The sequence below is a fragment of the Dermochelys coriacea genome, chromosome 11 (assembly GCF_009764565.3).
Source record: "Dermochelys coriacea isolate rDerCor1 chromosome 11, rDerCor1.pri.v4, whole genome shotgun sequence".
Taxonomy (NCBI): Eukaryota; Metazoa; Chordata; order Testudines; family Dermochelyidae; genus Dermochelys; species Dermochelys coriacea.
This window is the reverse complement of record NC_050078.2, coordinates 4,767,737-4,795,706: the sequence shown is the minus strand read 5'-3', so window position 1 is coordinate 4,795,706 and position 27,970 is coordinate 4,767,737. Positions and strand designations below refer to the sequence as shown.

General features: G+C 45.6%; 1 protein-coding gene across 4 annotated transcripts; it reads left to right on the top strand.

Annotated features, from left to right (window-relative positions):
* The first annotated feature begins 36 nt into the window (after positions 1 to 36).
* On the top strand, positions 37 to 26,851 carry TMEM169 (transmembrane protein 169). 4 transcript variants are annotated; one of them, XM_043504892.1, is made up of 4 exons: positions 597 to 769; positions 12,847 to 12,999; positions 17,057 to 17,362; positions 20,783 to 26,851. In XM_043504892.1, the coding sequence occupies exons 3-4, from the start codon at positions 17,059 to 17,061 to the stop codon at positions 21,403 to 21,405; spliced, it is 927 nt and encodes a 308-aa protein (XP_043360827.1). In that variant the 5' UTR covers positions 597 to 769; positions 12,847 to 12,999; positions 17,057 to 17,058; the 3' UTR covers positions 21,406 to 26,851. The 4 variants fall into 4 exon arrangements, with proteins under 4 accessions (XP_038278590.2, XP_043360827.1, XP_038278592.1 ...); XM_038422662.2 differs by lacking the exon at positions 12,847 to 12,999 and having other exon boundaries at positions 37 to 769; positions 16,919 to 17,362; XM_038422664.2 differs by lacking the exon at positions 12,847 to 12,999.
* Positions 26,852 to 27,970: the final 1,119 nt, after the last annotated feature.

Here is a 27,970-nt window from a genome sequence, read left to right as displayed (position 1 = left end):
CGTGACCCCGCCGGGGCCCCGCCCCCGCTCCCCGGCGGCTGAGGGGGGAGAGGCTGCTACGGCGGCGGCCCCTCGGGACGGGGACTGCGCCCTCTGCCCGCCCCCAGGCAAGCCCAGCCGGGGGCAGGAGCGTCCGACCCCGACAGCGGACCCAGCTCGGGGCAGGGGCGTCCGCTCCTCTCCCCCCCCCCCCATCGCAGAGCAGCCGGGGGCAGGGGCGTCCGCTCCTCTCCCCCCCCCCCCATCGCAGAGCAGCCGGGGGCAGGGGCGTCCGCTCCTCTCCCCCCCCCACCCCCATCGCAGAGCAGCCGGGGGCAGGGGCGTCCGCTCCTCTCCCCCCCCCCCCCTCGCAGAGCAGCCGGGGGCAGGGGCGTCCGCTCCTCTCCCCCCCCCACCCCCATCGCAGAGCAGCCGGGGGCAGGGGCGTCCGCTCCTCTCCCCCCCCACCCCCATCGCAGAGCAGCCGGGGGCAGGGCGTCCGCTCCTCTCCCCCCCCACCCCCATCGCAGAGCAGCCGGGGGCAGGGGCGTCCGCTCCTCTCCCCCCCCACCCCCATCGCAGAGCAGCCGGGGGCAGGGGCGTCCGCTCCTCTCCCCCCCCACCCCCATCGCAGAGCAGCCGGGGGCAGGGGCGTCCGCTCCTCTCCCCCCCCCCCATCGCAGAGCAGCCGAGGGCAGGGGCGTCCATCCCCCTTTGCAGACCCCCTTCACCCGCATTGCAGACCCAGCTGGGGCCTGAAGCATCCGACCCCCACGCAGCGGGGCGGCAGGTAAGTTGGATTTCATGTCAGCTGATTTTGGCTATCTTGAAGGTGATTTTTCCTCTTCTGCATTTGACTCGGTGTAACTGGCCGACTGTTTATTCCCCGTCCCCTCCCCTGGTTGCACCTTTGCAATTCCCAGGTAGGGGAGGTGCAGCAGGAGGGTTCTGCCCCGTTGTACGTGGTGCTGCGGTTTGAAATACATGGCCGGGGGTGGGGGGGGGGAGAGGCACCCCAACTACAAACTCTCCAACAAGCTGCAGTGGGCGATCTTCCCTGCGTAGGAGCAAGGGCGCACCTTCCACCTTGCTCCTAATGAATTGTCGTATCCGGCTGCGTGTACTGCTGTGAGGCTTATTCGTTAAGTCCATGCGGCTGCAGTCTATGGAGCATCCCGAGTCTGGGTGTGTGGGCTTCATGCATGCATGTTGGAGGCATGTCACCTTGCGGGCGCGTGTGTGCGTATGACTAAGGGTTCCTTCCATGCCTGCACGTTGGAGAAGGGTTCATCCCTGCACGAGCGAATGGCTTGTGCATCTTGGAGAGAGGGATTTCTTGGCACATGTGCATTTGACGGTACCTTGTTGGCATGCACATTGGAGAAGTGTTTCCCCCACTGCATGGGAGAGAATTCCATATATGTATGCAGGTGGGAAAGGGGTTCTCCCTGCGGGCATACTGGCCTGTGAGTGAGCAAACTTCAGACAGAAGGGCGTTTTTTTTTAGCCTGTCCCCTAAAATAAAAAGATGCTCGCACTTCGAATATAGCAAAACAAATGAAATGGGGCTCAGCAAACCCTGCCCCATTCTCCTGGGCACCGGGCAGGGCTGTGCAAAGAACTGCAGAAGACTGTTGCTGCCTCTGAAATAAAGAGGATTTATGGCCATGCGTTCCGTGACGCTTTACAAGAGGAAAGGTGATAGTGACTACAAATGGCATTTGCTCCCTTTTCCAAAATTGTGGTCTTGTCCAGGTCACTCAGACATTGGGCTTTCTTGATTGAGCTGGAGATAATTACTTGCTTTATTGAATGGAATAAAGAGTCTTGATCAGATGCAAAAAGAAAAGGAGTACTTGTGGCACCTTAGAGACTAACAAATTTATTAGAGCATAAGCTTTCGTGAGCTACAGCTCACTTCATCGGATGCATTGGCCAAATGCATCCGATGAAGTGAGCTGTAGCTCACGAAAGCTTATGCTCTAATAAATTTGTTAGTCTCTAAGGTGCCACAAGTACTCCTTTTCTTTTTGCGAATACAGACTAACACGGCTGCTACTCTGAAACTTGATCAGATGCGTGTGTGTATATTTTTTTTTCTCTTTTACTCCTAGAGGGCAACAAATAGGTCTCACCCAGCAGCTGAGACTGCAGTTCTGTATATCAGGCACAAGGACAAACCCGCTCGGCCCCCACCCCCTCTTATTCTGCTGTCTGATCTATTCTTAGCTGCATTTCTCCCCCTTTGAAGCTGGTGGATTCCTATCCACTTCCCCTTGAAGAGGAAATCGTTTTTTAAAAAAAGCAAAAGGGAATTATTTTCACATGCATGTATATTCCCTCTTAAACCAAGGCAAGATTTTTCAAAGGCAAAATCCTGGCAAAACTGTGTGTGTGTGTGTGTGTGTGTGTGTTTTTAATCTTATTAACCATAAAATAAAATGCATTGCTCTGAAGTTGTATTTCTTGGAGCTTTATCCTTAAATGACCTTGTGCTTTTTACCTATTCTTAAGAATTTTGCAAAGCCTTCATCATAAGATATAAATTGCTCACCAGAAAAAATAGCACTTGCATTTATATTAAGTGTGCTTAAAATAATATTTTATCTCATAACTCCTTACTTACAGGATCATTCATACGCATCTCAACTGAGTTATGCACCTATCCATCTATAGCTTTCTCTAAGCAAATAGCAGCTCTTAAATGTTGCGTGTTTCTCGAGAGGGAATGATTTTTTAAATTATATTTCTCTTTCTATGTCTTCTCACTTACTTTGCACAGAGCTAGAGAAAGGCAGCTTGCAGTTTTCTCTTATTTTGAATTGATTCTCCATAATTCTCAAATAATTCCCTAATTTTGTGTGATTTAATACCCGTCAAGGATGGTATCTAGTAGTTTGTAATACCTGAGCTCATATTATATTGAATGAAAAATTCTCTCTTCAGAAACAGCCATTGGTGTGATGAAATCTTATTGAAAGTGGTATAATCTGATCCTTTTAAAATGTCTTGAACACAGCCCCTTTTGTGCTAAAGAAAAGGCAGAGCTCTGGCATTTTTAAATAGTTCCCTCAACAAGCCCAATATCAGTTATTCAATTGCTGCAGGGAACATTCAGCATTATTTTTAGTTTACCCAACAAAAAATAAATGCTGGACAGATCTTTCCCAATCCAGCATAGATCACTTTCATTTTTAACCAGCATTGGTGTGCCTGGTAGATCCTGTGTGTTGAATAAAGTGCACAGATTGGTTTCTCTGGTCTTCCCAATAGATGAGAGCGCAAAGATTGAAAACATAATTAACAATTATCTCTGCATATTTTCCCAGTAAGAGGTTACTTGGTAGAAGAAGTAGTACTAGCCAGTGAGAATAATTCTTAGTCATATGAACTAATTAAACAAGTAAGTCAGCTAACTTCTCTGTGCCTCAGTTTCTCCCTCTGTAAAATAAGGATAATGATTATTTTCCTGGTAGGTGTGGTAAAGATTAACCCTTTAATAATAAAAGCACTTACAGTATAGCACCTTTCATCTGAAGATTATAAACTATAATATGAAGGAGTGTATACATTCACACTTTACATATAGGGAAACTGAGGTACAGTGTTTGCAACTATGTCATTGTCATTCAGCAAGTCAGAGACAAACAGGCTTGGAATAGAACTCCAGACTTCTGATTCCTAATCTGTGCTGTAACCATCAGACCATGCTGCCTTTCGGATTCATTAATGTTTCTATAGCATTTTGAAGTTCTAAGACACTATTAAAGAGCACAATTGAGGTAAAGTATCGACTGCTGTGGATGGCACTCTGTCTAAGACATTCTTCAATTATCTGCCATGTTGCCATGATCTTGAGGCCATATAGAGCCCCATTAATTGCGGGTGGCTGCCATACATATCCCAAATAGACTATATCAGACAGATCTTTAATTAATCCCAGGGAGAAACACTCATCTATGTTTGCAAACTAGGTCTTCAGCTTCCAAAGTACTTGCTTGACTACCAAGCCACAAGCCACTGAGTAAAATCTACACCGTTTACATGTTAGTTTTATCAGAGTGAAGAATATCAAATGCCTTCTGTCATAAATATAAAGAGAAGGGTAACCACCTTTCTGTATATAGTGCTATAAAATCCCTCTTGGCCAGAGGCAACATCTTGTTACCTGTAAAGGGTTAAGAAACTCAGCTAACCTGGCTGGCACCTGACCCAAAGGACCAATAAAGGAACAAGATGCTTTCAAATCTTGAGCTGGGGGGGGGAAAGGCTTTTGTTTGTGCTCTTTGTTTATGTGTTTGTTCTCTCTTGGGACTGAGAGAGGCCAGACAGAAATCCATTTTCTCCAACCCATCCTAATCCAAGTCTCCAATTTTGCAATCAGTATAGGTAAGCCAGGCAAGGTGGATTAGTTTATCTTTTGTTTTATGTGAATTTTCCCTGTGTTAAGAGGGAGGTTTATTCCTGTTTTCTGTAACTTTAAGGTTTTGCCCGGGGGGGGGATCCTCTATGTTTTGAATCTGAATACCCTGTAAAGTATTTTCCATTCTGATTCTACAGAGGTGATTCTTTTACCTTTTCTTTAATTAAAATTCTTCTTTTAAGAACCTGATTTTTTTCATTGTTCTTAAGATCCAAGGATTTGGGTCTGTGTTCACCTGTACAAATTGGTGAGGATTATTATCAAGCCTTCTTCAGGAAAGGCTTGGGGGGGGTATTTTGGGGAAAGACGTCTCCAAGTGCTCTCTTTCCCTGTTCTTTGTTTAAAATGCTTGGTGGTGGCAGCATACTGTTCAAGGACAAGGCAAAGTTTGTACCTTGGGAAGTTTTAACCTAAGCTGGTAAGAATAAGCTTAGGGGGTCTTTCATGTGGGTCCCCACATCTGTACCCTAGAGTTCAGAGTGGGGAAGGAACCTGACACTTTTACTCTCCCATCAGGAAAAGTTACTTACTTTTTGCTGAGATTTGCAATAGTTCTTAATCTAATGTTAGAAATGCCATAGTTTAAATGTTTAAAAAAATTAGATCAGTGTTTTGTGAGCATTTGCCTTAACTGTGCCCTGCGTGGACCAGTTCTGTGGGGTAGTGGAGAGCTCCACTTCTTTCCCTCCCTTAGGACACTGCCATTTATGAAACAGAAATCTACCCACTAAGACCTGGACCAAACCCACCAATGTCTGTTCATGTTTCCACCACAGATAATGACTTGGGTCACTACCAGTCTGCTTTGTGTTTGAACCAGTGCATTAAATTATTTCTTCACAGCAGAGTTAACCCAGGCTCTAACCCAGGTGCTGCCTCTACCCTGACTACAGTCCACACACACACACACACACACACACCTCTCATCTGGGTTTAGAGGTGCTTTAAACCCAGCTAGCTGGCACAGTTAGGAGATATGGGTTTGAGCCTGGGTTCTGCTTTAACCCAGGCTGGTAACACACCCATTTTGCAGTGTGGACACGGACTAATCAACATAGGTGCTGATAGAAAAGAAGTACTTGTGGCACCTTAGAGACTAACAAATTTATTTGAGCATAAGCTTTCGTGAGCTACAGCTCACTTCATCGGATGCATTTGGTGGAAAATACAGAGGGGAGATTTATATACACACACAGAGAACGTGAAACAATGAGTTTTATCATACACACTGTAAGGAGAGTGATCACTTAAGATGAGCCATCACCAGCAGCAGGGGGGGAAAGGAGGAAAACTTTTCATGGTGACAAGCAAGGTAGGCTATTTCCAGCAGTTAACAAGAACATCTGAGGAACAGTGGGAGGTGGGGTGGGGGGGAGAAATAACATGGGGAAATAGTTTGACTTTGTGTAATGACTCATGCATTCTCAGTCTCTATTCAAGCCTAAGTTAATTGTATCCAGTTTGCAAATTAATTCCAAGTCAGCAGTCTCTCATTGGAGTCTGTTTTTGAAGTTTTTTTGTTGAAGGATAGCCACCCTCAGGTCTGTAATCGAGTGACCGGAGAGATTGAAGTGTTCTCCGACTGGTTTTTGAATGTTGTAATTCTTGACGTCTGATTTGTGTCCATTTATTCTTTTACGTAGAGACTGTCCAGTTTGACCAATGTACATGGCAGAGGGGCATTGCTGGCACATGATGGCATATATCACATTGGTAGATGCACAGGTGAACGAGGTGTGTGTGTATATAAATCTCCTCTCTGTATTTTCCACCAAATGCATCCGATGAAGTGAGCTGTAGCTCCCGAAAGCTTATGCTCTAATAAATTTGTTAGTCTCTAAGGTGCCACAAGTACTCCTTTTCTTTTTGCGAATACAGACTAACACGGCTGCTACTCAGAAACCTGTCATAGGTGCTGATAGTCCTCCAGTGTCTTCCCACAGTTCCTGCTGGGCCATACTTTCTTCCCTGCTATCTACACCTTCCTTCTGTACCAGAAGTCACCTTCTAGTTTATGTACACCAGTTTAGCATTTAAACCCCACATGGTATGCAGCACTTCCACGGTATTTGAACAGTCTTTGGGAAGGAGATAGGGGAATGGACCAGGGAGGATGCAGTGGAGAGCCAGTGTGATCTCCTTAGCAAGGTACTGTGCTGCCAAGATGCCTTCCATCATGTCTCGTGCCTTGCATCTGCCTCCTGTTGCCAATATGAAGGTTGCATTAAAGCCAACAGCTGGATCAGATCATCATTCACAGTAAACTCCATGCCTCATCATGGGTTGCAACAGAGGTGGAGGACAGGAAGTTGTTTACATGAGTGAGCTTGTAGACTAAGAACACTTCCACACAGGTCTGTCCTTCCTGGGCCAAAGTTCTTTCACAGTACACTGTGAAAGAATTCAGAGAACTTAAGGCAATGCTAAGAGCCGGGGATAGCCCCCCAGATGTCCTAGCCTAGCTCCTCAGGTGGGCGAGTGCAGCACCAGCGTGGATGTAGTCACAGAAGTCGGGGACATTTTAAGCTTTTGCAATAGGGCCTCTCTACCCAGGCTAATATAACCTGGGTACTCAGACCTAGTGACAGTCACCCAAGCTGACTCTGCAGTGAAGACGTACCCTTAGAAGTGATATGCTCTGTGTCCTACTGCCAATCCCCTGAGCCATCCAGTTCCTACCTTTAGAGGTTCTCTCTAAATATCCTAGATGATATTTATTGTGTGACGTGTAAGCAGTCCTGGATCACTCCCTGTTGACACTTCCAGTTCTGTCAGGTTACCTATGTAGCTGTTCAGCAACTCTTTGTGGGTCAAATCCTGATCTTCTTACTCAGTTTACACTCAGGCAGAACTCTGAATTGAAGTCAGTGAGCGTATTGGCCTTGTGTAAACATTTTTCAAATAATCCACCTCTGCATTTGGTTTTAGACAGCCGTCTCCAGTGGACCACACAGCAGTGACCTTTAGCTTTATAATTAAAAAAGGAAAGTCTTCTTCCTCCATGTACCTTTCCCCCCACATGGCTTCTCCCACATGTTGTCTTGTTAAGATAAGGACTTGTAAGTCTCCCACCCCTTCATTCCAATAACCACATTCCAGCCCTTCCCCCTTTCCAAAGTTTTCTAAGTGGCTACAAATTGTGACTCATCCTCTGGTTGGGTTAGCAGAAGCCATCATCACAGCCCATGTTGCATTATGGGTCAGCGAACCCTGGGTACAGCAACTGGCCATCAGCAGTTCTTTCTCTTACATGCACATGCACCCCATTTAGAGGTAGTTCAGCCCTAAAGGTGAGATGGCTGGGGAAAAAACAGCTGTTTCCAAACTCTGCTTCCATGTCATCCAGCAAATAGCATTGTCATTGAGCTGGCAAATGAAATCCTTTCAAATGAGCACTCAGTGTCTGCTGTGTTAAACATGCAGGACTCTGAGCCCACTGACTGAAGTAGGAAAATGGGGACGTGTGGGAGTGTAGAGGGATGGGTGGAATTGGGGCGAGGAGAGGAAAAAGTGTCTTTACTTTGTTTCCAGAAGAAAGGTAAGCCCAGGTATTGGGTTGAGATTTTCAAAGCAGTCTAGCACATCTTCTATTAAAATTATTTGTATTACCATAGCATCTAGGAGCTCTACTCATAGACCAAAACCCTATTGTGCTAAACATTGTACTGTGAGATGTGTCTAAATTTCTTAGATTGCTTTGAAAATCTCAAACTTTTTCCCCCCAGAGGTTATTCTAATATCAAAACCTCTGGTCTCTTCAAAAGCTCATGTACATGTGTCACTCGTTGAAACTTCTGGCACAAGATAATACATGGTAGAAAACCAGTCTCATTCCTGTGGATAAACTTGGAAGCTTTGCATTCTTTGTCTGAAAATGTTTCTTTCTCCTCTTCTACCAAATCTGGACAAAACAACCTGGAGGCTGGGCTTGGAATACACTCTGGTACGTACTATCTTTGTCCTAAATAGGTAGATAAGCGATGTTTGGGGATCCTCCATAAGGGAAAGTTTTATGCAAGGGAATTTAACAAGGCATTTTGTATGGCTTTTTTAAAGAACAGCTTTTCTTGTACAGTGTCTGCCAGAGTTCAATAAGGCTGTTTTGCACAGCAGCGTTATCCCTTGACATTTGGGAAAGTTATGGAATAATGGAGAAAAAAGAACTAATTCATAAAACAAAATATTCTGTAAAGCACCCTCAGTGGAATGACTTAAATAAATCCTTTAAAAATGTCATCTAGAAACAACTGAGTGATACTTTGGAAAACTCCTTTTTAAAATGTTTTGGCTGGAATGTATCCTATAGAATGTTACTAGCAAAGAGTTGAGTCTGTCACAAAAAGGAAGCGCAAAAGAGGCCCAGTTCAGTGGTCTGAGTATAGGGCTGAGAGCCGGGAAGTCCTGAGCTCTAATCCTAGCACCTGTTACTGATTCACTCTGTGGCCTTGAACAGGTCACCTGAGTGTCGTCACCTGCAAAGTGGGGCTAATAACAGGCATCTCTCAGCGGTGTTGGGTGTCTCAATTAAAGAATACATGTAAAGTATTCTGTGATGGTCCGCTATCTTACTGTGTTTTCCCCCTCTGTTCTGTTCCTTGAACTGATATGTTAAACCACTATGCTCTGCTCTTTGAAATTCTGCTACAAGATAGACCTCTCCTGTGATGCTTGCTGGGCATGGCCAGTTGGCAATGGCCTGACGGAGGGTCAGTGGGATTGCGTATCACTTGGTTTTGAAAAAATGTTAAGTGATTTGGAACCATCAAGGTATGCACAGAGAGAAAGGATGGTCCAGTGGTTAGAATCCTAGCCTGCAACTTCAAAGATTTGTGTTCAATTCCCTGCTCCACTACAGAATTCCCGTGTGACCTTGGGCAAGTCGCTTAGGGCTTGTGTAAATGAATGTGTAGTTCACCGCAAGCTTGGATGCAACTCCATGTTGCACTAGCCTGCTGGGCACTAAGCAGAAGCGCTGGAACAATTTTTATAGTGAGTGCTGAGAGCCATTGAACTAAACTGTAAACCCTGTATATAATGGAAACTACTTCAAGCCGGGGGTGCAGTAGCACCCCTATTTAGGGTTGCAGGCGTCCGGTTTTTGACCAGAACGCTCAGTCAAAAATGGACTCTGGTGGCTCCAGCCATCAATAGTCCAGTCGGTGGCGCAGTGGGGCTAAGGCAGGCTCCTTGCCTGCCCTGGCTCTGTGCAGCTCCCTGGAAGCAGCCGGCATGTCTGGCTCTTAGGCTCAGGGATGATCAGGGAAGCGCTGTGTGCTGCCTCTGGCTCAGGCTTCGCAGCTTCCATTGGCCAGGAACCACGGCCAAAGGGAGCTGCGGAGTGGTGCGGGCAGCGTGCACCATGCAGAGCCGCCTGGCCTAGGGGCCAGACATGCCGACTGCTTCCGGGAGCAGCACGGAGCCAGGCCAGGCAGGGAACCTGCCTTAGCTCCACTGAGCTGCCAACCAGGAGCCATCTGAGGTAAGCGCTGCTTGGCTGGAGCTTGCACCCCAAACCCCTGTCCTAGGTTGGAACCCCCTCCCACACCTCTGCCCCAGGTCAGAACCCCCTCCCAGACCCTGCACCCCCACCCGCACCCCAACCCCCTGCCTCAGGTCAGAACCCCCTCCTGCACCCTAACACCCTCCCAGACTCCACACCGCCTCCTGCACCCTAACCCTCTATCCCAGCCCTGAGCCCGCTCCCGGAGCCCACACCTCTTCCCACACTCCAACCCCCTACTCCAGCCCAGAGCCCCCTCCCACACTCTGAACCCCTCATTTCTGGCTCCACCTTGGAGCTGGAGCCCTCACCCCGTCCCAGACCCCAACCCCCTGTCCTAGCCCAGTGAGGGTGGGGGAGAGTGAGCAGCGGGGGGAGAAGGGGCTCAGAGAAGGGGCAGGGGTAGGGCATCTGAAGGAGTGGGGCAGGGGGCGAGGCAAGGGTGTTCAGTTTTGTGCAATTAGAAAGTTGGCAACCCTACCCCTAGTTCCAGCACCTGCAGCGCAGCATGTCTGTGTGGACCCCGCTGCTGTGCACTAAATGTTCCCTACTGCACTTCGATCTAGCCTGCTTTGAAAGGGGAGTAGGTCAAGGCACTCTAGGGGGACTTTTTAGTGTGCAGCAGCCAGCGTTGCCGTAAGTACTGATAAAAAGGACTTTGTACTTGGCTCTTATACTTAAGTCCTTATAAGTACAGGTGTGCTGTGGAAATCGTGCTTATGTATTTATAAGTAAAAGTACAAGCAGAAGCACAAGTACTGTCAACTCCCGTATTCCTTGCAATTGTCTGGTCTATGTATGGACAACTACCTAAATAATGTGAACACATAGTGGAAGAGAAAGAAGAAGAGTAACAATGAAATGTTATTCATATACATGAGCAATGGATTAACGATGAGAAAATATCTTATAAATGTAAATACATTCATTCCCCCCCCCCCCGAATGTGGGACAGTTGGGAGGGATGTGATTTTAAAGTGTACTTACTACAAATACTTAGTACATAGTATTTAAAATTCTTAAGTACAAGTATGTAGTATGCTTCAAAACAATAAATACAAATGTACTTAGGTGCACGGGAACACTGGCAGCAGCAGGATCCACATAGACACTTAGAGTGTGGCAGGCTAGTGCAAGGTAAATTTACACCCCAGCTTGCTGTGAACTAAGCATTCGTTTGGACAGGCCCTAAATCGCTCTGTTCCCCAGTTCCCCGTCTGTCAAATGGAGATCCTAGCACTTCCCTACCATGTAGGGATGTTGTGAGGATGAATCCAGTAAAGATTGTGAGGTGCTCAGATACTACGGTAAACGGGGGTCAGATAAATACCTTGAATAAATGAGCAGACATAGAGCGGGCACATGTAAATACCAGCTCTTATTACTGGTTTCAGAGTAGCAGCCGTGTTAGTCTGTATTCGCAAAAAGAAAAGGAGTACTTGTGGCACCTTAGAGACTAACAAATTTATTAGAGCATAAGCTTTCGTGAGCTACAGCTCACTTCATCGGATGCATCCAATGAAGTGAGCTGTAGCTCACGAAAGCTTATGCTCTAAGAAATTTGTTAGTCTATAAGGTGCCACAAGTACTCCTTTAGCTCTTATTGCTGTTACCTTCTTCCCTCTTATTGTTTTGCATATTCATTTGTTGCTTCATACAGTCTAATTTCAGACAAATTATTCAGGTCAGAGATCTTGTCTTGCTATTTGTTTAGATGGCATCTAGGAAGGCAGGTTCCTGATTTGCTTGGGACCTTGGTGTGCTACAAATAAGTAAGAAGGAGCGCTGGAAGCGCTCAACATACTGGATGTATTTATCTGTTTTATTTTCTGTGACTATAAACATAAATAAGTACAAAACTGATACCAGTTAGTGTCCACTGCCCACACTGTCGTCTCACCTCGGCTCTGTTATGAACAATCCCCAAAAGGCTGTGTCCAGAACACAACCCTCTTTTTAATGTACCAGGGATCAAAGGATTTTCTCAGCTTTCTGAGAGGCTTTTTCTCGTACTCTGTTTTCGTGAGCAGAATAATATCTTATCTTTTAATGGAAGTAGGATCAAGCCTTTCCATTGACTTAAAATAGTGCAGGAGAAAACCTTGAGCCTCTTGTGTGACAGAGACTAATGTCGTCATGACAGCCCTGATCAGCAGTGCTTGCTACTGTGGAGCCCGCCCAGGGTTCTTCCATCTGTGTTCTCACGGAGATTAATAACCAACTGCTTGGCTAATAAACTGCTGCACGCTCGCTCTGAAGCCCTGGCCATTGTCCTCTTCCTTACCCCCTGTTGTGGGTTATTAGATTCGTTCCTGCTCTTGTGCTCTCATGGGGAATGCAGTCTACACTAATGATATGCGTATGGAAATTATCATGCTCCAACTACACTTTTTGAGACTTCTGCGGGGTGGAGTTCTCACTGGGTGATCGACAGGGGTCAGTGCAGGAAATCACTTCTGAAGCAGGACTGCCAAAGCTCGCCAGCACCAAGTGCCACTTTTGCAGAAGTGTGAGGGCTGCACCCACTCTGTGTAGCTTTTAAAAAGAATGAGATGCACGTTACTGTGCTATCTGCTTGTGTCTGTGTCTTATGGAGCCTTTCTTTGAATGGATAGAAACTGCTCATTGTTCGATTTCACTAGTGCTGAGTACCAAATCCCAAAGCATTCCCAGAGAGGAGTAGCAGGCTTGGGCTCCAACCTGTTAGATTCACCCGGGCCCATGAACTGCCCCAACATCTCTGAGTTGACAGCTGAACCAGAGGGTGGACTGTACTCTGGGCACCCTATTCCTAAAGTGTTGCTTTTATTGATGTGAGAGAGGGTGCCATTGCTTCCCAGGCAGGCTGAGCATGAGGGCAGGCAAAAAACCAGCTAGATGTATGGTGGAGAGACAGCAGAGTTGTTTGTGGTGCGGGGTGATCATAGATTTTTTTTTTTTTAAGTTCAGAACAGACGCCCGTGATCATCTAGACAGACCTCCTGTATAACACAGGACTTCCTGAACTAATTCCTGTTGGAACTAGAGCAGATCTTTTAGAACAACTCCAATCTTGATTTAAAGTTTCCCTGAGATGGAGAATGTAGCACAGCCTTTGGTAAGTTTTTCCAGTAGTTAATTACCCTCACTTTTTAAAAAATTGTACCTTATTTCTAGTTAGAATTTGTCTAGCTCCAACTTCCAACAACTGGATCTTCTTGTAACTTTTGTCTAGTAGATTGCCAAGCTCTCTCTTAGCAAATTTCTGTTCCCCATGTAGGGACTTATAGACCACGATTAAATCACCTTTAATTTTCCCTTTGATAGGCTAAATCAACTTCAGGAGCCCAAATTTATTAGTCTCTAAGGTGCCACAAGTACTCCTTTTCTTTTTGTGAATACAGACTAACACGGCTGCTACTCTGAAAACTATTATACATGTTTTCCAATCCTTGAATTGTTATTGTGGCTCACCCTCTCCAATATATCAGCATCCTTCTTGAAGTGCAGATGCCAGAACTGGACACAGTATCCCGGCAGCAGTGCCAAATACAGAGGTAGAATAACCTCCTTACTCCACATTCCCCTGTTTATACATTCAAGGACAACATGATCCCTTTTGGTCACAGCGTCACACTGGGAGCTCGGGTTCAGACGGTTATCCACCATGACCCCACATCTTTTTCATTGTAACAGCTGAGGGTGCTGCATTGGTTTTTGCCTTCAATTTTTGTGTGCTAGATCACAGCTGAATACACTTAAAAACCAAACCAACCCCTCCCCACCCCCAACCCGGTCTGTGGTTTTAGGGCTGCTTTTAACTTTTACTGGCAAGTCTTGTGTGGGTTGCTGTTCAAGGGTTAGGAGACTTTGTCTACTCTTTGAGGCAGTGTGGGCTGAACACAGGCTGAGATCCTGGAAGTCCCAGATTCTAATCCCAGCTCAGTTTCTTTGTCTGTCCAGTTTTTTAGGGGGTTGCCCACCATTGTGGCATCTGAGTGGTGCCAGGCCATTGTGCTGCAGTTTTCCCCATCCCAGAGGGGCATTAGGGTTAATCAGCTGCTCTATGTGCAGTAAGAAAAGGAGTACTTGTGGCACCTTAGAGACTAACACATTTATTTGAGCATAAGCTTTCGTGAGCTACAGCTCACTTCATCGGATGCATTCATCTGTGTGCAGTGTCTTTCAGGTGCAAAGCATGATGTAAGCTTTAAGTATTAGTACTGGACTTTGCAGGAGAATCTTAGAAGAGTGTATTTGTGTCCCAGGCAAGTCTCTGAAGAATTGCACCACTTGCATGAATTTACTCCCCAGCCATTTGTCCCCTCAGCGTGCGTTTTTGAAAAATGCCTCTCTCAAAATTTAAACAAGTTCCTGTGGACATGGACAACTTTGTCAAGAACTGACTCTTTGCGCTCTCTCTGAAATCAGTGGGTGATTTGAACTGGAGGGCAGGAGTATTTCTCTATTCTTGGATAGTCCATTGTTCTTTTATATTGATTAAGGTATGGAGTGTTAACACCTAGTTAACTAACTTCCCAAGCACACTACTGCTCTGTGTAAATGACATTCTACAATGCAGAGAAGCAGCAATGTCCACAGGAAGGAATCACTTTTTTCTTTTTGAGAGGGGAAAAAAAAAAAGGAGAATTTGTGGCACCTTGGAAACTAACACATTTATTTGAGCATAAGCTTTCATGAGCTGCAGCTCACTTCATCGGAGGCATTCTAGATGCTTTGTATTTTTAACCCCCTTCTTTCTTTTATGTGACCCCTCCACAGGCTCTTTCACAAGGTGCAGAAGGGGGCAGGAGAATTGCTATATGATTTTTCTTTGCCTCTATTTAGGATTGGATGGTAGTACTATCCCAAACTCTACCTAAAACCAAACTTCAGCCACAAAAGACACCATGCTAGATTGGGCTACCTCTCAGAAAAGACTGTGCACTTCTTTAAAATATCATCCCTATTCTTTCTTGCCTGCTTTAATAAGGATTGAAATGATTTAAATCAACATTGTTAACTGTACTAAGGTGTAAGAGTTAACCCCTCCTTGAGATGTTCTGTGGCATTTCATCCCCTCTTGGCGCTCCTGTTTCAGGCAGTCTGTCAGGAACATTGCACTGCTGACAATTTGAAGGTTCTGTTTGCAGCTGTAATGGCTGAAGGCTTGTGCCAAGATTTGCAAAAGTCCTAATGATTTTGGGTGCCTAATGTACGCATCTTTAAGTGTCCTGCTGACCCTTATTATTGGAATGCCTCTTTGCACATTCCCTGATGACTAATGAAAATTTATTTTCTATATGTAAAACTTCAGTGATCTTTTGCTTTTCAAGCCACCCAGAGGCAGCTGAACATAGTTTTTCCTCAGGTGTTCAGGTAATACAATTAAAGTTTTACTATAAAGCTGTGTGTGTGCGTGTATGAGAGAGAAGCATAAATAAAACTTTAGATCAACCAAAATAACCACCCCAACCCGAATCCCCAAAACATGTGACTTTGTATTTGTGTGAGGGTCATTTAGACTATATAGCTGATTCTAAAAATGTTCAACTTTTTCCCGGCATTTGTTTAAATAAAACAATGTCTCCACATTTAATGGGCTGTAAATTATGATGATGTCTTTAAATTCCTGTTGAAGGACTGCTTCATCCATTAGGTGGAACTTTAATGCTCAGTCATGCAGAGTCTTCTAATCATTTTAAAAAAAAAATACTTGTGGCACCTTAGAGACTAACAAATTTATTTGAGCATAAGCTTTTGTGAGCTATAGCTCACTTCATCGGATGCATTAGGTGGAAAATACAGTGGGGAGATTTATACAATTTATAAATCTCCCCACTGTATTTTCCACTGAATGCATCTGATAAAGTGAGCTGTAGCTCACGAAAGCTTATGCTCAGATAAATTTGTTAGTCTCTAAGGTGCCACAAGTACTCCTTTTCTTTTTGCGAATACAGACTAACACGGCTGCTACTCTGAAAACTAATAATTTAAATGTTCAACCTAGATCTGCATTGCTGTATTTAGATCTCCACCAAAGTATCTGTGTCTGTGCTATCTCACAATCGGTCTCCATTTCCTAGATTCGATCTAGTCTGAGAATTGCATGGATCCTGTGGAGGCAGGATGGATGTAGGGATCATCCACCAGGATGCAGTTTACACTGCTTGCATGCTGAGGGCCTGTTCCTGTGTCCTTTACTCAGGCAAAACTCCCATCAAAGTCAATGGCATTTTTTAATATTAATAGTTACCTTTGCTTGAGTAAAGAATCGGGCCCTTAGTTTTTGATGTGGATTGGTGGTAAAAAAAAAAAAAAATTTCTACACAACCAAAATACTTCATTGTAATTTTTTATTTTTCATGGAGTCATCTTGATTTTCCCCCCCTCAACATAAAACTCGCATTTAAAAAAATCCTTATGCTTGTTACTAATAGAAATGTAGATTATTAAATTGCAGGGTTTTTTAAAATCCGGTTGACTTTTCACTGTGTATCACATCATTCAATTTACTATTTGCATTAACCTCATCTTGCATAATAAATCTAAGGTTTGTCTAGATTAAGGAAATTTGCACCATACTTTCACTGCTGCAGTTGTCCAGTAGGGATCCTAAATTAGTCAGTTTCATGTATGTTGGTTGCCAGTTTCACCTTTTTGTTCTACTGCCAATGCTGTTGTCTGGTTTTGCTGGCATTGCAGAGGAATGTTAAAATCTCCCAACAAACCATACTTATTTAGTCTATTCCTGTTAAACGCCCACTCCCATCCTGGCGGTTTTTGTTTCCTATATTTAAATTTGGAACATACATTTAAGCCTGGTCCATATTAGAAAATTTGTATTGGTGTAACTAAATCGATTTTAAAATCGATAAATGTAGATTCACGTAAATCAGTTTAAATTGCGCTTAAACCAATTTTGCTTAACGTGGTAAGTTAGCTGGAAGTGCCTCTTTAAAAATCCGTAGGAACCTGCTCCTATACATGGAGTTAAATGTGTCGCTCTATTGATTATTTGTCCTCTCTCATTTTAGGTTGGAAATGTAGGCTGTCTGTTGGATGCTTGACTAGGATGTTTTCGCAAGCCAGAGCATCCCTGCTAATCATTGCCTGATCAATGGCTCAGAAGTGCTGATAGATTTTTTTTTTTTTTTTTTTAAACACCTCCTCAGAGATGCCTGATGAGACACTTCAAAACAGCAGTGGGATGGAGGAAGCAGTGCAGAGGGAGAACAAGGCTGGAACACGCAGCCCGCACCGAGGCTCCCTGCGGAGAGCTGTGGCTATGGCAGTGACCTTTGATGGAGAAGCCACTATGGACAGAAGGAAAAAGAAAAAGAAAGAGTCCCGTCCAGAGTCTATTATAGTTTATCGGTCGGAGAATGAAAATAAGGTGGAAGAAGAGCAGTTGGATGAGGAAGGAAGGGAGAGAAGTTCAGAAGAAGGCTCCAAGTTCTTGGGAAATTCTGTGGCAGACGGTACATATCCCCAGAAGCTGCAGCTGGCACCCAGATTCCACTAGCCTTGAGCCACTGAACAGTAAAATTTATTGATCCGTGCATAAATAGGGTCACTAATTCTTGCCTGTCTTTTCCCCCCTCCCCCCAAAGGTATGGGGAAGGATAAAACTTCTGGAAGTCTATCCTCCTCTCTTGCGGCCGAGTGTTCTGAACTGCCATGGGCATCCATGGGACTTGAGGGCACAAGCCCTTTTTCAGGTGTAGTGTTTATTAGGGTAGATGCTGCGAGTTATTTTTTGACCTTCCATATCTTTACTTTTTGGAAAATTTGGCATTTTCAGTTTACAAATCGAGGGTCTTTTTTTGTGGATTCAGGACGGGTGGGCTGGTCAGGGAGCACAGGAGGAGAATCCAGGGCTGCCTTTTCAGCTCTGCTACTGACTTTTGATATGACCTTTGGCAAGGCACTTTAACTTCTACTCCTCAGTTTTCCCTGTCTCATAATAGCGGAGAGGGAGTTTGTGAGGCTTCAGACATGAAAGTGCTTTGAAATCCCAGATAAAAGGCACCAGGGGTTATTTTTTGGTCTGTTTTCTTAGCCACTTATTTGTTGGAATATCCTCCCCATTGGTCCCCCTCTTCTTAAATTTTTTTTTTCTTTTTATGTAGCTGCTAATTTAGGGCCTGATGCAGAGAGATGTTGAGCACCCTCTCCTCCCATTGACTTTGGGATCAGGCCCTCTTCCCTACTTAGAAAGAACTGCATGTAAAGTCAATGGATGGGAACTCGGGCTCCAGGTTGATCAATTCTAGAGGCTCTTTCTGGGATAGTGCCATAGGGAGAGGGCATTGGGGGCAGCCTCCTGTTGATACAGTCTCAGCATAGCTTCCTCTTTGGAAAGGGTCTCCTTGTCAGGGTCAATGGTGAGCCCTTTCAGAACTGCTTTCACCCAGAAAGGCAGCTGGAGATCTCTGCATGGGGGCGAGTCCCCACCAGGTCTTCCAGCCCTGCCCATCTATTCGGACTCATAGCTGATAAGGGAGAAGAGTGGTGTTGTGTGGGTGTTTTTGGTTTTGGTTTTTTTGGGGTTTTTTTGGGTGGGGAGGGGGTGCTAGTAAATAAGGAAAATTGCAGTGCATGTAAATTCCATCCCTTTCCCTGTGCGGAAAGCACTGCTGGTATTCACAGTCCAGTTAGATTGCTGCATCTCAAACCTACTGTCCTGCTGTGTTTTCAAGCCTCAAAAGGTTTGCAGACAGTGGACGCTTCGGTTTTAAAGTATGTGCCATCGTCCCTTCATTGATGTCATAACTGAATTGCTACTTTCCCCAGGGAATATCCATATCCTGTTTTAGGCTTGCAAACTCATCTATTCCCACCTCTGCCCGTGCCTTCCTTTGACTTGAGCAACCACTCCTCCGCCCAGTGTCCCACGCAGGCAATAGCGCTGCTTGGACTGGTCAAGCCAGCTAATGATCCCTATATTTTTCCAGGACTGGGCTGGGGATGGGATTTGTTCTGTCCCTCACTGTGGAACTCCATCTCCATGTTCGCTGCCTTTAGATTATGGTGCAGGTCCCAGGGACTTCCGTTGTCTCTTTCTTGCCCATTTTTGGCCCCTTCCTTTGCTTTTTGTTTCTATTCTCTTCCTGCCCCTTTCTTCCCCTGACTTTCACCAATGTGGACTGGATTCTTTGTGGTGGTGACTAGTTTGCCTGGGTCTGTCCGTGTGCCATGTCGTTTGATATTGGGCCCCGTTTGGGCTGATTGACTTTCCCTTTAATTCTTTTAAAATGTCTCTCATATGATTATGGCCCGTGGAGGGAAGTGTTTGCAATAGGTGCCTTACAGAGTAATGAAATAAATATCTTTAACCGGGATTGTTGCAACTCCCTTCTCTGTGGCCTCTACAATCCCAGCTCTCCAGCAAGGACAGATTGCTCCCACCTGCCTTTTCATAGGTCCAGAGAATGTAACCACCAACACCTTCATGAGCTACGTCGGATTGCTCAGACTTGTTTTGAAAACTCTCTGTGGACTTGCTGCAGCCTAAGTAACAGACCTGGGGCCAAATTCAGAATTGATGTGTAAGAGCGTATAACTGGGACCCCTCTAACCACTGTGTAAGGCAGGGTTGGGCAAACTACAGGATGGATCCGTCCTGTGAGCCGTTTGATTCTGGCCCATGAGCTCCCACTGGGGAGCGAGATCTGGGGCTTGGCCCGCTCCGGCACTCCAGCTGGGGTACAGGGTCAGGGGCCGCACCACATGGCTCCCAGAAGCCACAGCATGGCCTTGCTCCAGCTCCTACACGCTCCAATGGCCCCTCTGGCGCTCCAGTGGGAACTGCAGGGACAGTGCCTGCAGATGGGGCAGCGTGCAGAGCTGCCAGACCGCGCCTCCGTGTAGGAGCCGGAGAAGGGACATGCTGCTGCTTCTGGGAGTCACCTGAGGTAAGCATTGCTTGGAGCCTGTGCCCCTGAGCCTCTCCCCACGCCCCAACCACCTGCCCCAGTCCTGATCCACCTCCCACCTTCTAAACCACTCAATCCCAGCCTGGAGCACCCTCCTGCACCCCAAACCTCTCTTTCCCAGCCCCACCCCAGAACCCACACCCCCAGCTGGAGCCTGCATCCCTTCCTGCACCCCAACCCCCTGCTTCAGCCCAGAGCCCCCTCCCGTACCCTGAACTCGTCATTTCTGGCCCCACCCCAGAGCCCTCCCACCCTCCCACACCCCAACTCCAATTTTGTGAGCATTCATGGCCCGCCATACAATTTCAATTCCCAGCCATGGCCCTCAGGCCAAAATGTTTTCCCATCCCTGGTGTAAGGGGCTCTGAGTTGGTGTAACTTTGGAGGCTTAAGAATGGGGGCTATTTTAACTTAGTCTTATACCCTTTAGTTGCTTTTCTTGCTACATTATATCCCTTGTCATGCAAATTATACCAACTTAGACTTTTCTTCCCCCCACTTCTGAATTTGGCCCACTGAGTATATTGTGATTGGTGTAACACACATGTTGAGGGGACCAGAAGAGAGAGTAAGTTGCACCATTTTAGAGTCCCCTCTGAATCTGGCCCATTCTCTTTCCTCTACCATCTCCCCTCTCTTCCTATAGCAGCTGCCTTCTGTTTTTCCTTTTTACACAGCCTCACCAGTACAGAACCTTCTCCACTCCTGTCCTCTCAACCAAAGTCCCTGGATAGCTCCACATTTTCTTCATTGTCCTGTGTGATCTCCTGCCTGCATCTCTTAGCTTCCCTTGCCCTGCCTTTTTTATATTACTTTTATTATTATTTATTTTTATTATTACTACTATGATTTGAAGTCTAACTGTATTGTCTAATTCCACGCAATTTCTTTGGGGATTTGCATGAAACGTACTTTAAAAAAATAGTTCTTTTGAATGTTGACGAAATGTATCTCTGTTTCAAGGTGCCTGGAGCATGCCCTTAGACAGCCGATATGTTACTTTAACTGGAACTATTACAAGAGGAAAGAAGAAGGGCCAGATGGTGGACATCCATGTTACGCTAACAGACAAAGAGCTACAGGAGCTGGCTAAGTCAAAGGAGCCTCCAAAAGATGAGACACCAGAAGGAAAGAAGACTTGCGACGTTGGATTGGACAGGGGCCCCCATGTCCTGCTCTGGAGCATCATCTGCCTTCCTGTCATCTTTGTAGTGTCCTTTGTGGTTTCCTTTTACTATGGGACCATCACTTGGTACAACATCTTCTTGGTGTACAATGAAGAGAGGACCTTCTGGCACAAGATCACCTTCTGCCCCTTACTGATTATCTTCTATCCTGTCATAATCATGGTCATGTCTTTCTTCCTAGGCTTGTATACGGCAGTTACTCAGATTGCGTGGTCCTTTGGCGGCTGGTGGCATGCCGTGAGTGATATGGAGAAGGGATTCTGTGGCTGGTTGTGTAGCAAGCTGGGCCTAGAAGACTGTTCCCCATACAGCATTGTTGAACTGCTAGATTCTGACAATATCTCAGGTAGTCTGTCTGGCAAAGGCTCTGCACAGGGTGTTGAGACTTCAGCAGTTTGAGGCTTTGTCCTGCCTGACTCTTGACTTTCTTGTTCACATGTATTATGAATGGTGCACCACACAAAGAACTACGCTTACTTTTTTATCTTTGAGCACGCACTTAGAGAATGAAAACTTAGGAGTTGGGGGGAGAAGGGAAGTTAAATGTGCACAGAGCACCAAAATGCGGGATGAGAGTCTGGCATTTGTTGTCAGGTGAACATGCATGGTTATGTCATAGGGCTGCTTAGCTGATCTCTTTTAATATTTGGTTTTAGCAAATCACAACTGTATGTAATTGTGAGAAGATCCAGGTGTGTGGGGTTAAGGTGGGAAGCTGTATAGGTATGTTGGGATGAGTGGCAAAAGCCCTGCACTTCTGCAAAAGGCAGTTCTATCCTTTCCGCCCTAAAACTAGACTATATAGTGAATATAGACCTAGCTAAAAGAGTCTGTTCTCTGGACAATCCCTGTACCCAACACCTGCTGAAATCAGGAGAACTATGCTTATCTGGTGCTAGAGGCTAGATTGAAAAGTGCATGGTGTTACTAAAGTTGTCTTAGAAACCAGTTGTGACAGGTTCGGTCACAGAGACCCCCCCCCTTGGACTGTCACCTGATGTGCTGAGACTATCTCTGAGCCATTTTTCTCTACCAGCATGGGACTCCAGAACCCTGCCTTGTTGACACAGACACGCTAGCCAGATGCAAGACAGACCCAGGTCTGGTCCATGCCCCTAAAGCTGCAGACTTTAACCAAAAACTGCTCTGCAGGTCACCTATCTCCAGCACCGAGGCACCCAGTTCCCAATGGGATCCAAACCCCAAATCTGTTTTACTCTGCATAAAGCTTATACTGGGTAAACTCCTAAATTGTCCCCCCTCTATAACACTGATAGAGAGAGATGCACAGCTGTTTGTTCCCCCGGGTATTAATCACTTACTCTGGGTTTATCAATAAACAAGTGATTTTATGAAGTATAAAAAGTAGGATTTAAATGATTTCAAGTAATAACAGACAGAACAAAGTAAGTTACCAACCAAAATAAAACAAAACACGCAAGTCTAAGCCTAATATCTTAAGAAACTGATTACAGATAAATCTCACCCTCAGAGATGTTCCAGTAAGCTTCTTTCCCAGGCTAGACTCCTTCCTAGTCTGGGGCCAATCCTTTCCCCTGGTACAGTCCTTGTTAGTTCCAGCAGGCATCTTCGATGAAAAGCAGGGGATTTCTTGTGACTGGAACCCTCTTTGTTCTGTTCCACCCACTTTTATATCTTTAGCACAAGGCAGGAATCTTTGATCTCTCTGGGTTCCCACCCTTCCTTCTAAATGGAAAAGCACCAGGTTTAAGATGGATTCCAGTATCAGGTGACATGTTCACATGTCCTATGAGACCTCTCCATTCTTCCAGGGCTGGCCCGCACTTATACAGGAAGACTTTCAGGTAAATATAAACCATTTACAACCAATTGTCCTAGTCAATGGGCGCAATCAAGATTCTAAACCACCATTAATGGCCTACGCTTTGCATAATTACAATAGGACTTGTATTGTATGAATGAATGTATGTATGTATTCATATTCCTAGTTTCAGATAAAAGAATGATACATTCATACAATTAGGATGAACACACTCAGTAGATTATGAGCTTTGTAATGATATCTTAAAAGAGACCTTTTGCATGAAGCATATTCCAGTTATGTCATATTCACACTTATAAACATATTTTTGTAAAGCATATGGAGTGCAATGTCACACTGGTATGTTGGGAAAGGTGTTTCAATAGTTCACACAAATGCAACAAACCTTGCAAGTACTCTGGCTGCTGCAGCGAAGAATGTATAGTGGTTTGAAAGGCAACCTCGATACTGAATTATCTGGTTTGGTGTGCAAGCAAAAGCTCAGGTTGTATCAAAAGGTTCCTCCTTTAGCAGCATAAGAAAGAAGCATCTCCACTGAACAAGAACCAGGAGTTTGTACTTGTGAATGCAGTGTGTGTTTGTGTGGAGCAGTAGCACATGTAGTTAGAGCTGCACAGATGATATGTGCAGAGGGAAAGTCTTTCTACGTAGATATGAGGCAACAGAATGGCCTGTCTTGCTGTCCTGATAGGGCAGTGAATCTATTTGGAATGGGAGATCCTGAGCCAGTGTCATTTAGTGCTAATGCAAAATGCATTAATGTCTCCGGCTGGAAATCCGACCCCCCATTACTTGACTCCATACAGTTAATTATACTGAGCGCTGATGGACTTCTACCTTCATTTTAAGTCTGTCCCCTTCCCCCCGTATTTCATTGTCATGGATGTTTTTCTTCTTTTGGAGACATTCATGGTGTCATCACCTCCTGGAGGAACATTTTTAAGGCATTTAAAGACTGGCACAGAAGCTCCTTTCTGATCCCTATCTTGACTGTAAGGTTTCGGACTGGGAAGGTGGGTGGTAGTTGAGTTACAGGTGTCCAAAAGATAGATGTAGTTTATAAGTACTCTGCACACACATACCTCTACAGCAGTGGTTTTCAACCTTTTTTATTGTTTCCAGACCTCCTAAAAATGTTGAATAGAGGTGCAGACCCCTTTGGAAATCTTAGACATAGTCTGTGGACACCCAGGCGTCCGTGGACCACAGGTTGAAAACCACTGTTCTACAGCAAGGTTGGTAACAGTGAAAGGCCTGGAGCCTGAGCCCTATACTTCCACGTCCCCAGGGTACAGACATTAAGGGCAGCAACCGATCAATCTTCCCCTTCACTGCCTCACTCCCAGCATGGAAGGGCCCACCAGTCACATGCGTGGAGATAGATGATTCATAGTCCATGTGCAATCTATTCAAATAATGTGGCCTTCATGGGTGTATGCACTTTTCTCCCCTAGCAGAGGGCTTATCTGCTTTTGTCTTGGGGTTGCTGAAAGCTTGTTTCTCACACACTGGGTTTAGCGGGGACACTGACCTTCCCAGCATGGGGACTTGGCTTGTTTAAACTGTGTGTGTATGCTTGACCTCTTCCTTCTGCAGCTCACTGCTGGGCACTGCTGGCCAGATAGGATGCAAAGCAGCCTGCTTTAGGTACAGCTGTATTTCCACATCTGTGCTTGCTCCAGCTTCACTGTACTGAATCTGGTGCCTGGAGAAGTAAACAAACGACAGCACATTAGCAGGTGAAGCAGCAAAACCAAATGTGTGCCAAAGAGATAGGGGAAAAAAAAATCCAGGAACAAAGATTAAAGCCAGCCATAAGCAGAGCTTCTCAGCTTCCGAGAATAGCATCGTACGTTAAAGAGAATCTCCTGGTCTCTTTTCACATCAAACTAATCTCAGTAGAATTTTACTCCTCCCGACACTGATCCCTTTTTCTGGGCATTGGTCAAACCTCTACTTACGTCTGTAGTTGTAACAAGGATTAGGATTCCGACTTGCAGTTGTGTCTTGCAGGGAAATGAAGTGAATGCCACTGGCTCCTTGGACTTCATGTACAAAAATCTAAACTGCTGGGCACACTTTTGTGCCCAACACCTGGGAAGCCCCTAAACATTTGGGAGATTTCTGAATTCGTAGTGCCGGTGTCTTTTTTTAAATCACTGTGCAATGTTCAGCTCTGAAACGAATGCTCCTTAACTTGGAAAGAGTAGGTGTAATTATGGTAGGGGAGGCAGAAACTCTGGACCAAAGACATTTGAACCAACTCTGGACTGAAGCACAAATTGTCCCAATCTGTTGTTCTTTGGATTTATCCCTTCAGCCAAGCATCTCAAAGCACTCTGAGAACTTCTGTGAATCCTTGCATTGCCACTGTCGGGTGGGGGTGCCATGCCTATTTTATAGGTAGGGAACTGTGGTACGTGGAAGGTGAGTGACTTGCTAGAGATCACCCAGCACCTGACTGGTCTAGCCATGAATGGAACACACGAGTCCTGACTCTTGGTCTCCTCTAATAGATATGGTCCATTAGTAATTGTCTAGTAGCCCAGTCTCACTTTTTTTAGCAGCTTCTTAAAGACAGGGGGTCCTCTCTGGTAGGAAACAAACCTTTTGAGACAATAGGAAATACCTTCCTCTCAGAAAATCACAACTCTATTCAGCATTGGGGTCAATTCAAGCAAAGGTGGTGCCTCACACAAAGCTGATCTCCTGGAGTCGTTTTCCTAGAGGCCTGACCCGCCGCTTTTTCCCGTCTTCTGATGCCTGTAGTAAGAAATGCAAGAAATAAGTGGCTGAGCCTTGGCAGTCTGTTTCAATTGGCCCAGGGCCACTGATCCATTCTGAAATACCTCACCTGGGAACAGCAGGTGCACAGAAGTCTGGAAGGGCTTAAGTTGTACAAAACTGGGAGAGGGTTAGTCATGAGAACTCTCCCTTATGAGACACTGCCAGCTTCCTATTCTCCTTACAAGAAGCACCAGGTTGATTCAGAAGACTGTTTTGTTTACTTTGGGTCTGCTGCATATATTCGCAGTGGATGCTGGGGGCGGGAAGGCAGGCAGGCATCACTGCAGGTGGAGAAGGAAGAGGAGCAGTTCAGCTACTATTCACAAACAGTGAATGCTCAGACCTGAGTCAACAGCATAAAGGGCCCTTTAGCTCCCAGAGGGCTTGGATGGTAAATACTAGACACAACACAGCTTTGTACAGTGTCCGTTCTCTGCTCTGCTCTGCTCTTGGATTCACCCAAAAGATGGGAAGCTGTCTGCTGGAGAGGAGCAGCCGAAATCAAATGTGTGCCTCTTACTGCCGCATACACCCAAAGGAGGGTCAGATGAACTGTCCTCCTCATACACACATTACAGTTAGGCTGCTGGACATGCTGAAATTGCCCTATGAAGCCCTTTGAATGGGCTATACCTGTACAATATGTAATCTGTTTTCTACTTGGATATAAATACCAGGTCTGCGCTTACTCCTGTTGTCCTCAGTGGGATGGTCCATCACTGACTTCAGTGGGAACAGGTTTGGACCCTGGGTGATTTCTGGTGCTATTTATAGTAGCTTTTGGACCTTTCGAAAACCAAAATGCTAGACTCCCCCCCCCCCCCCACCTGCTTGCCTAATGCTGCAAAGTATCCGTAAGCTTAAGAACTGGATGTGATTGGAAAAAAAGCACAACCGCTTGCTTCATTCCTCCCCTTGCTGTTTAAAAGCTCATGAATATTTTTGCTTGTGTGCCATTGTCAAACTGCAGGGCTCCCCAGGAATCAGTCCCAGTGGCTGAATGCGTATCCGGCTGCCCTTGTTTGGATGTTGGTTTTAATGTAAAGGAACAGTCTCTCTGTTGCTTTTTGACTGTGCTTTCCCCCTTCCATCCTGGCTGGCCTGGTGGAGAGTAAAGATGCATCTGGCTTTGGGAAAGTGACACACTCACCTTCTTGCTTGACTTTGTATTTAAAAAAAAAATCACACAATGCTATTGTTTTTTCTGTGCTGATGAACGATCATAAATTGTCTCTGTCTAGAGTCCCAAATTAATGTGTTGTCTGAAATTATTAACAAGTCTTGGCATTGATCCATTCCTGTATGGCACCAGGACAGTCTTTGGGCACTGACTTCCACTCAGCTTTTACTTTTTATTACACAAATGATCACTCCTTTTGGTTTGATTTTCCTTGCTGGTTATCCACTGGGCTCAGAGTCAGCCAAGTGCACATCTCTCCAGTGCTAAGGCTTTCACATTCATGCGGTAGCCTGCAGCTCCTGCAGGAAGGTGGTAAAAAGCTATTTGTTTCAATGACTCAAAGATGAATGGCAAAGCACAAAGAAAGTTTGCACTCTTTACTGCTCCTTTGTGATGTCTAAAGACGGCGTGCAGGATGTGAAAGTGGGTGATTCCTCCATTTTGGAGATATCCACTCCGGACTTCGTCCTCTTTGCTGGAGGCAGTGGTAGGAGCCATCAGGTTAAACCAGAGTGGTTTTACTTAAGGAGAGAGGCAATAAGAAGGCGCCGATCCTGGGCTACATCTAAGCTGCAAGGGCAAAGGTGGCTTTATTCTCCCTCGCCTTGTGTCCAGTTACTGACCAAGATTGGAGTAGCCTCAGGGTTGCTCCAACTTAACCCTTCTGTTAGTGGCCACTCCAGGGAGTGTCTGGGCATAGAAATGCCCTAACCATACCTCCTGTCTTCCCACAGACACACCCCTAAGCCTGGGCTGGGTATGTAGGAGCTGTTATGGGAGCCTTACACCCACTGCAGATTTTCCCACTATGGGAGAGTCCTCCATTGGCCTATAAAACCAGCATTAGCATTGCTTTGTGTACCAGGGTGGTGCCTGTGGTCTTAGCCAGGGAGAGCTGTCACTCAGATTTCAAACCCCTTTCCCATCTCTCTTTCCAGGGACTCAGATAATGGCTAGATAATATCACCCTCTGGTTGCTGCAGGCCTCGGATTAACCTGTGACTGTGCTGGCAGCCATGCAGTTATTGTGCAGACCCAGGGCAGTTTTATACATTTGCTAGAATTTCATAGAGGAGGAAGAAACTCCCTAGAATTCATTAATTGCTGAAATCGTTCAGGGGATCATTTGAGAGTCCCCTTTCCTTCCATGCTAGTGATAGTAGAGGAGAACCCACATCTACCCATAGGCCTGA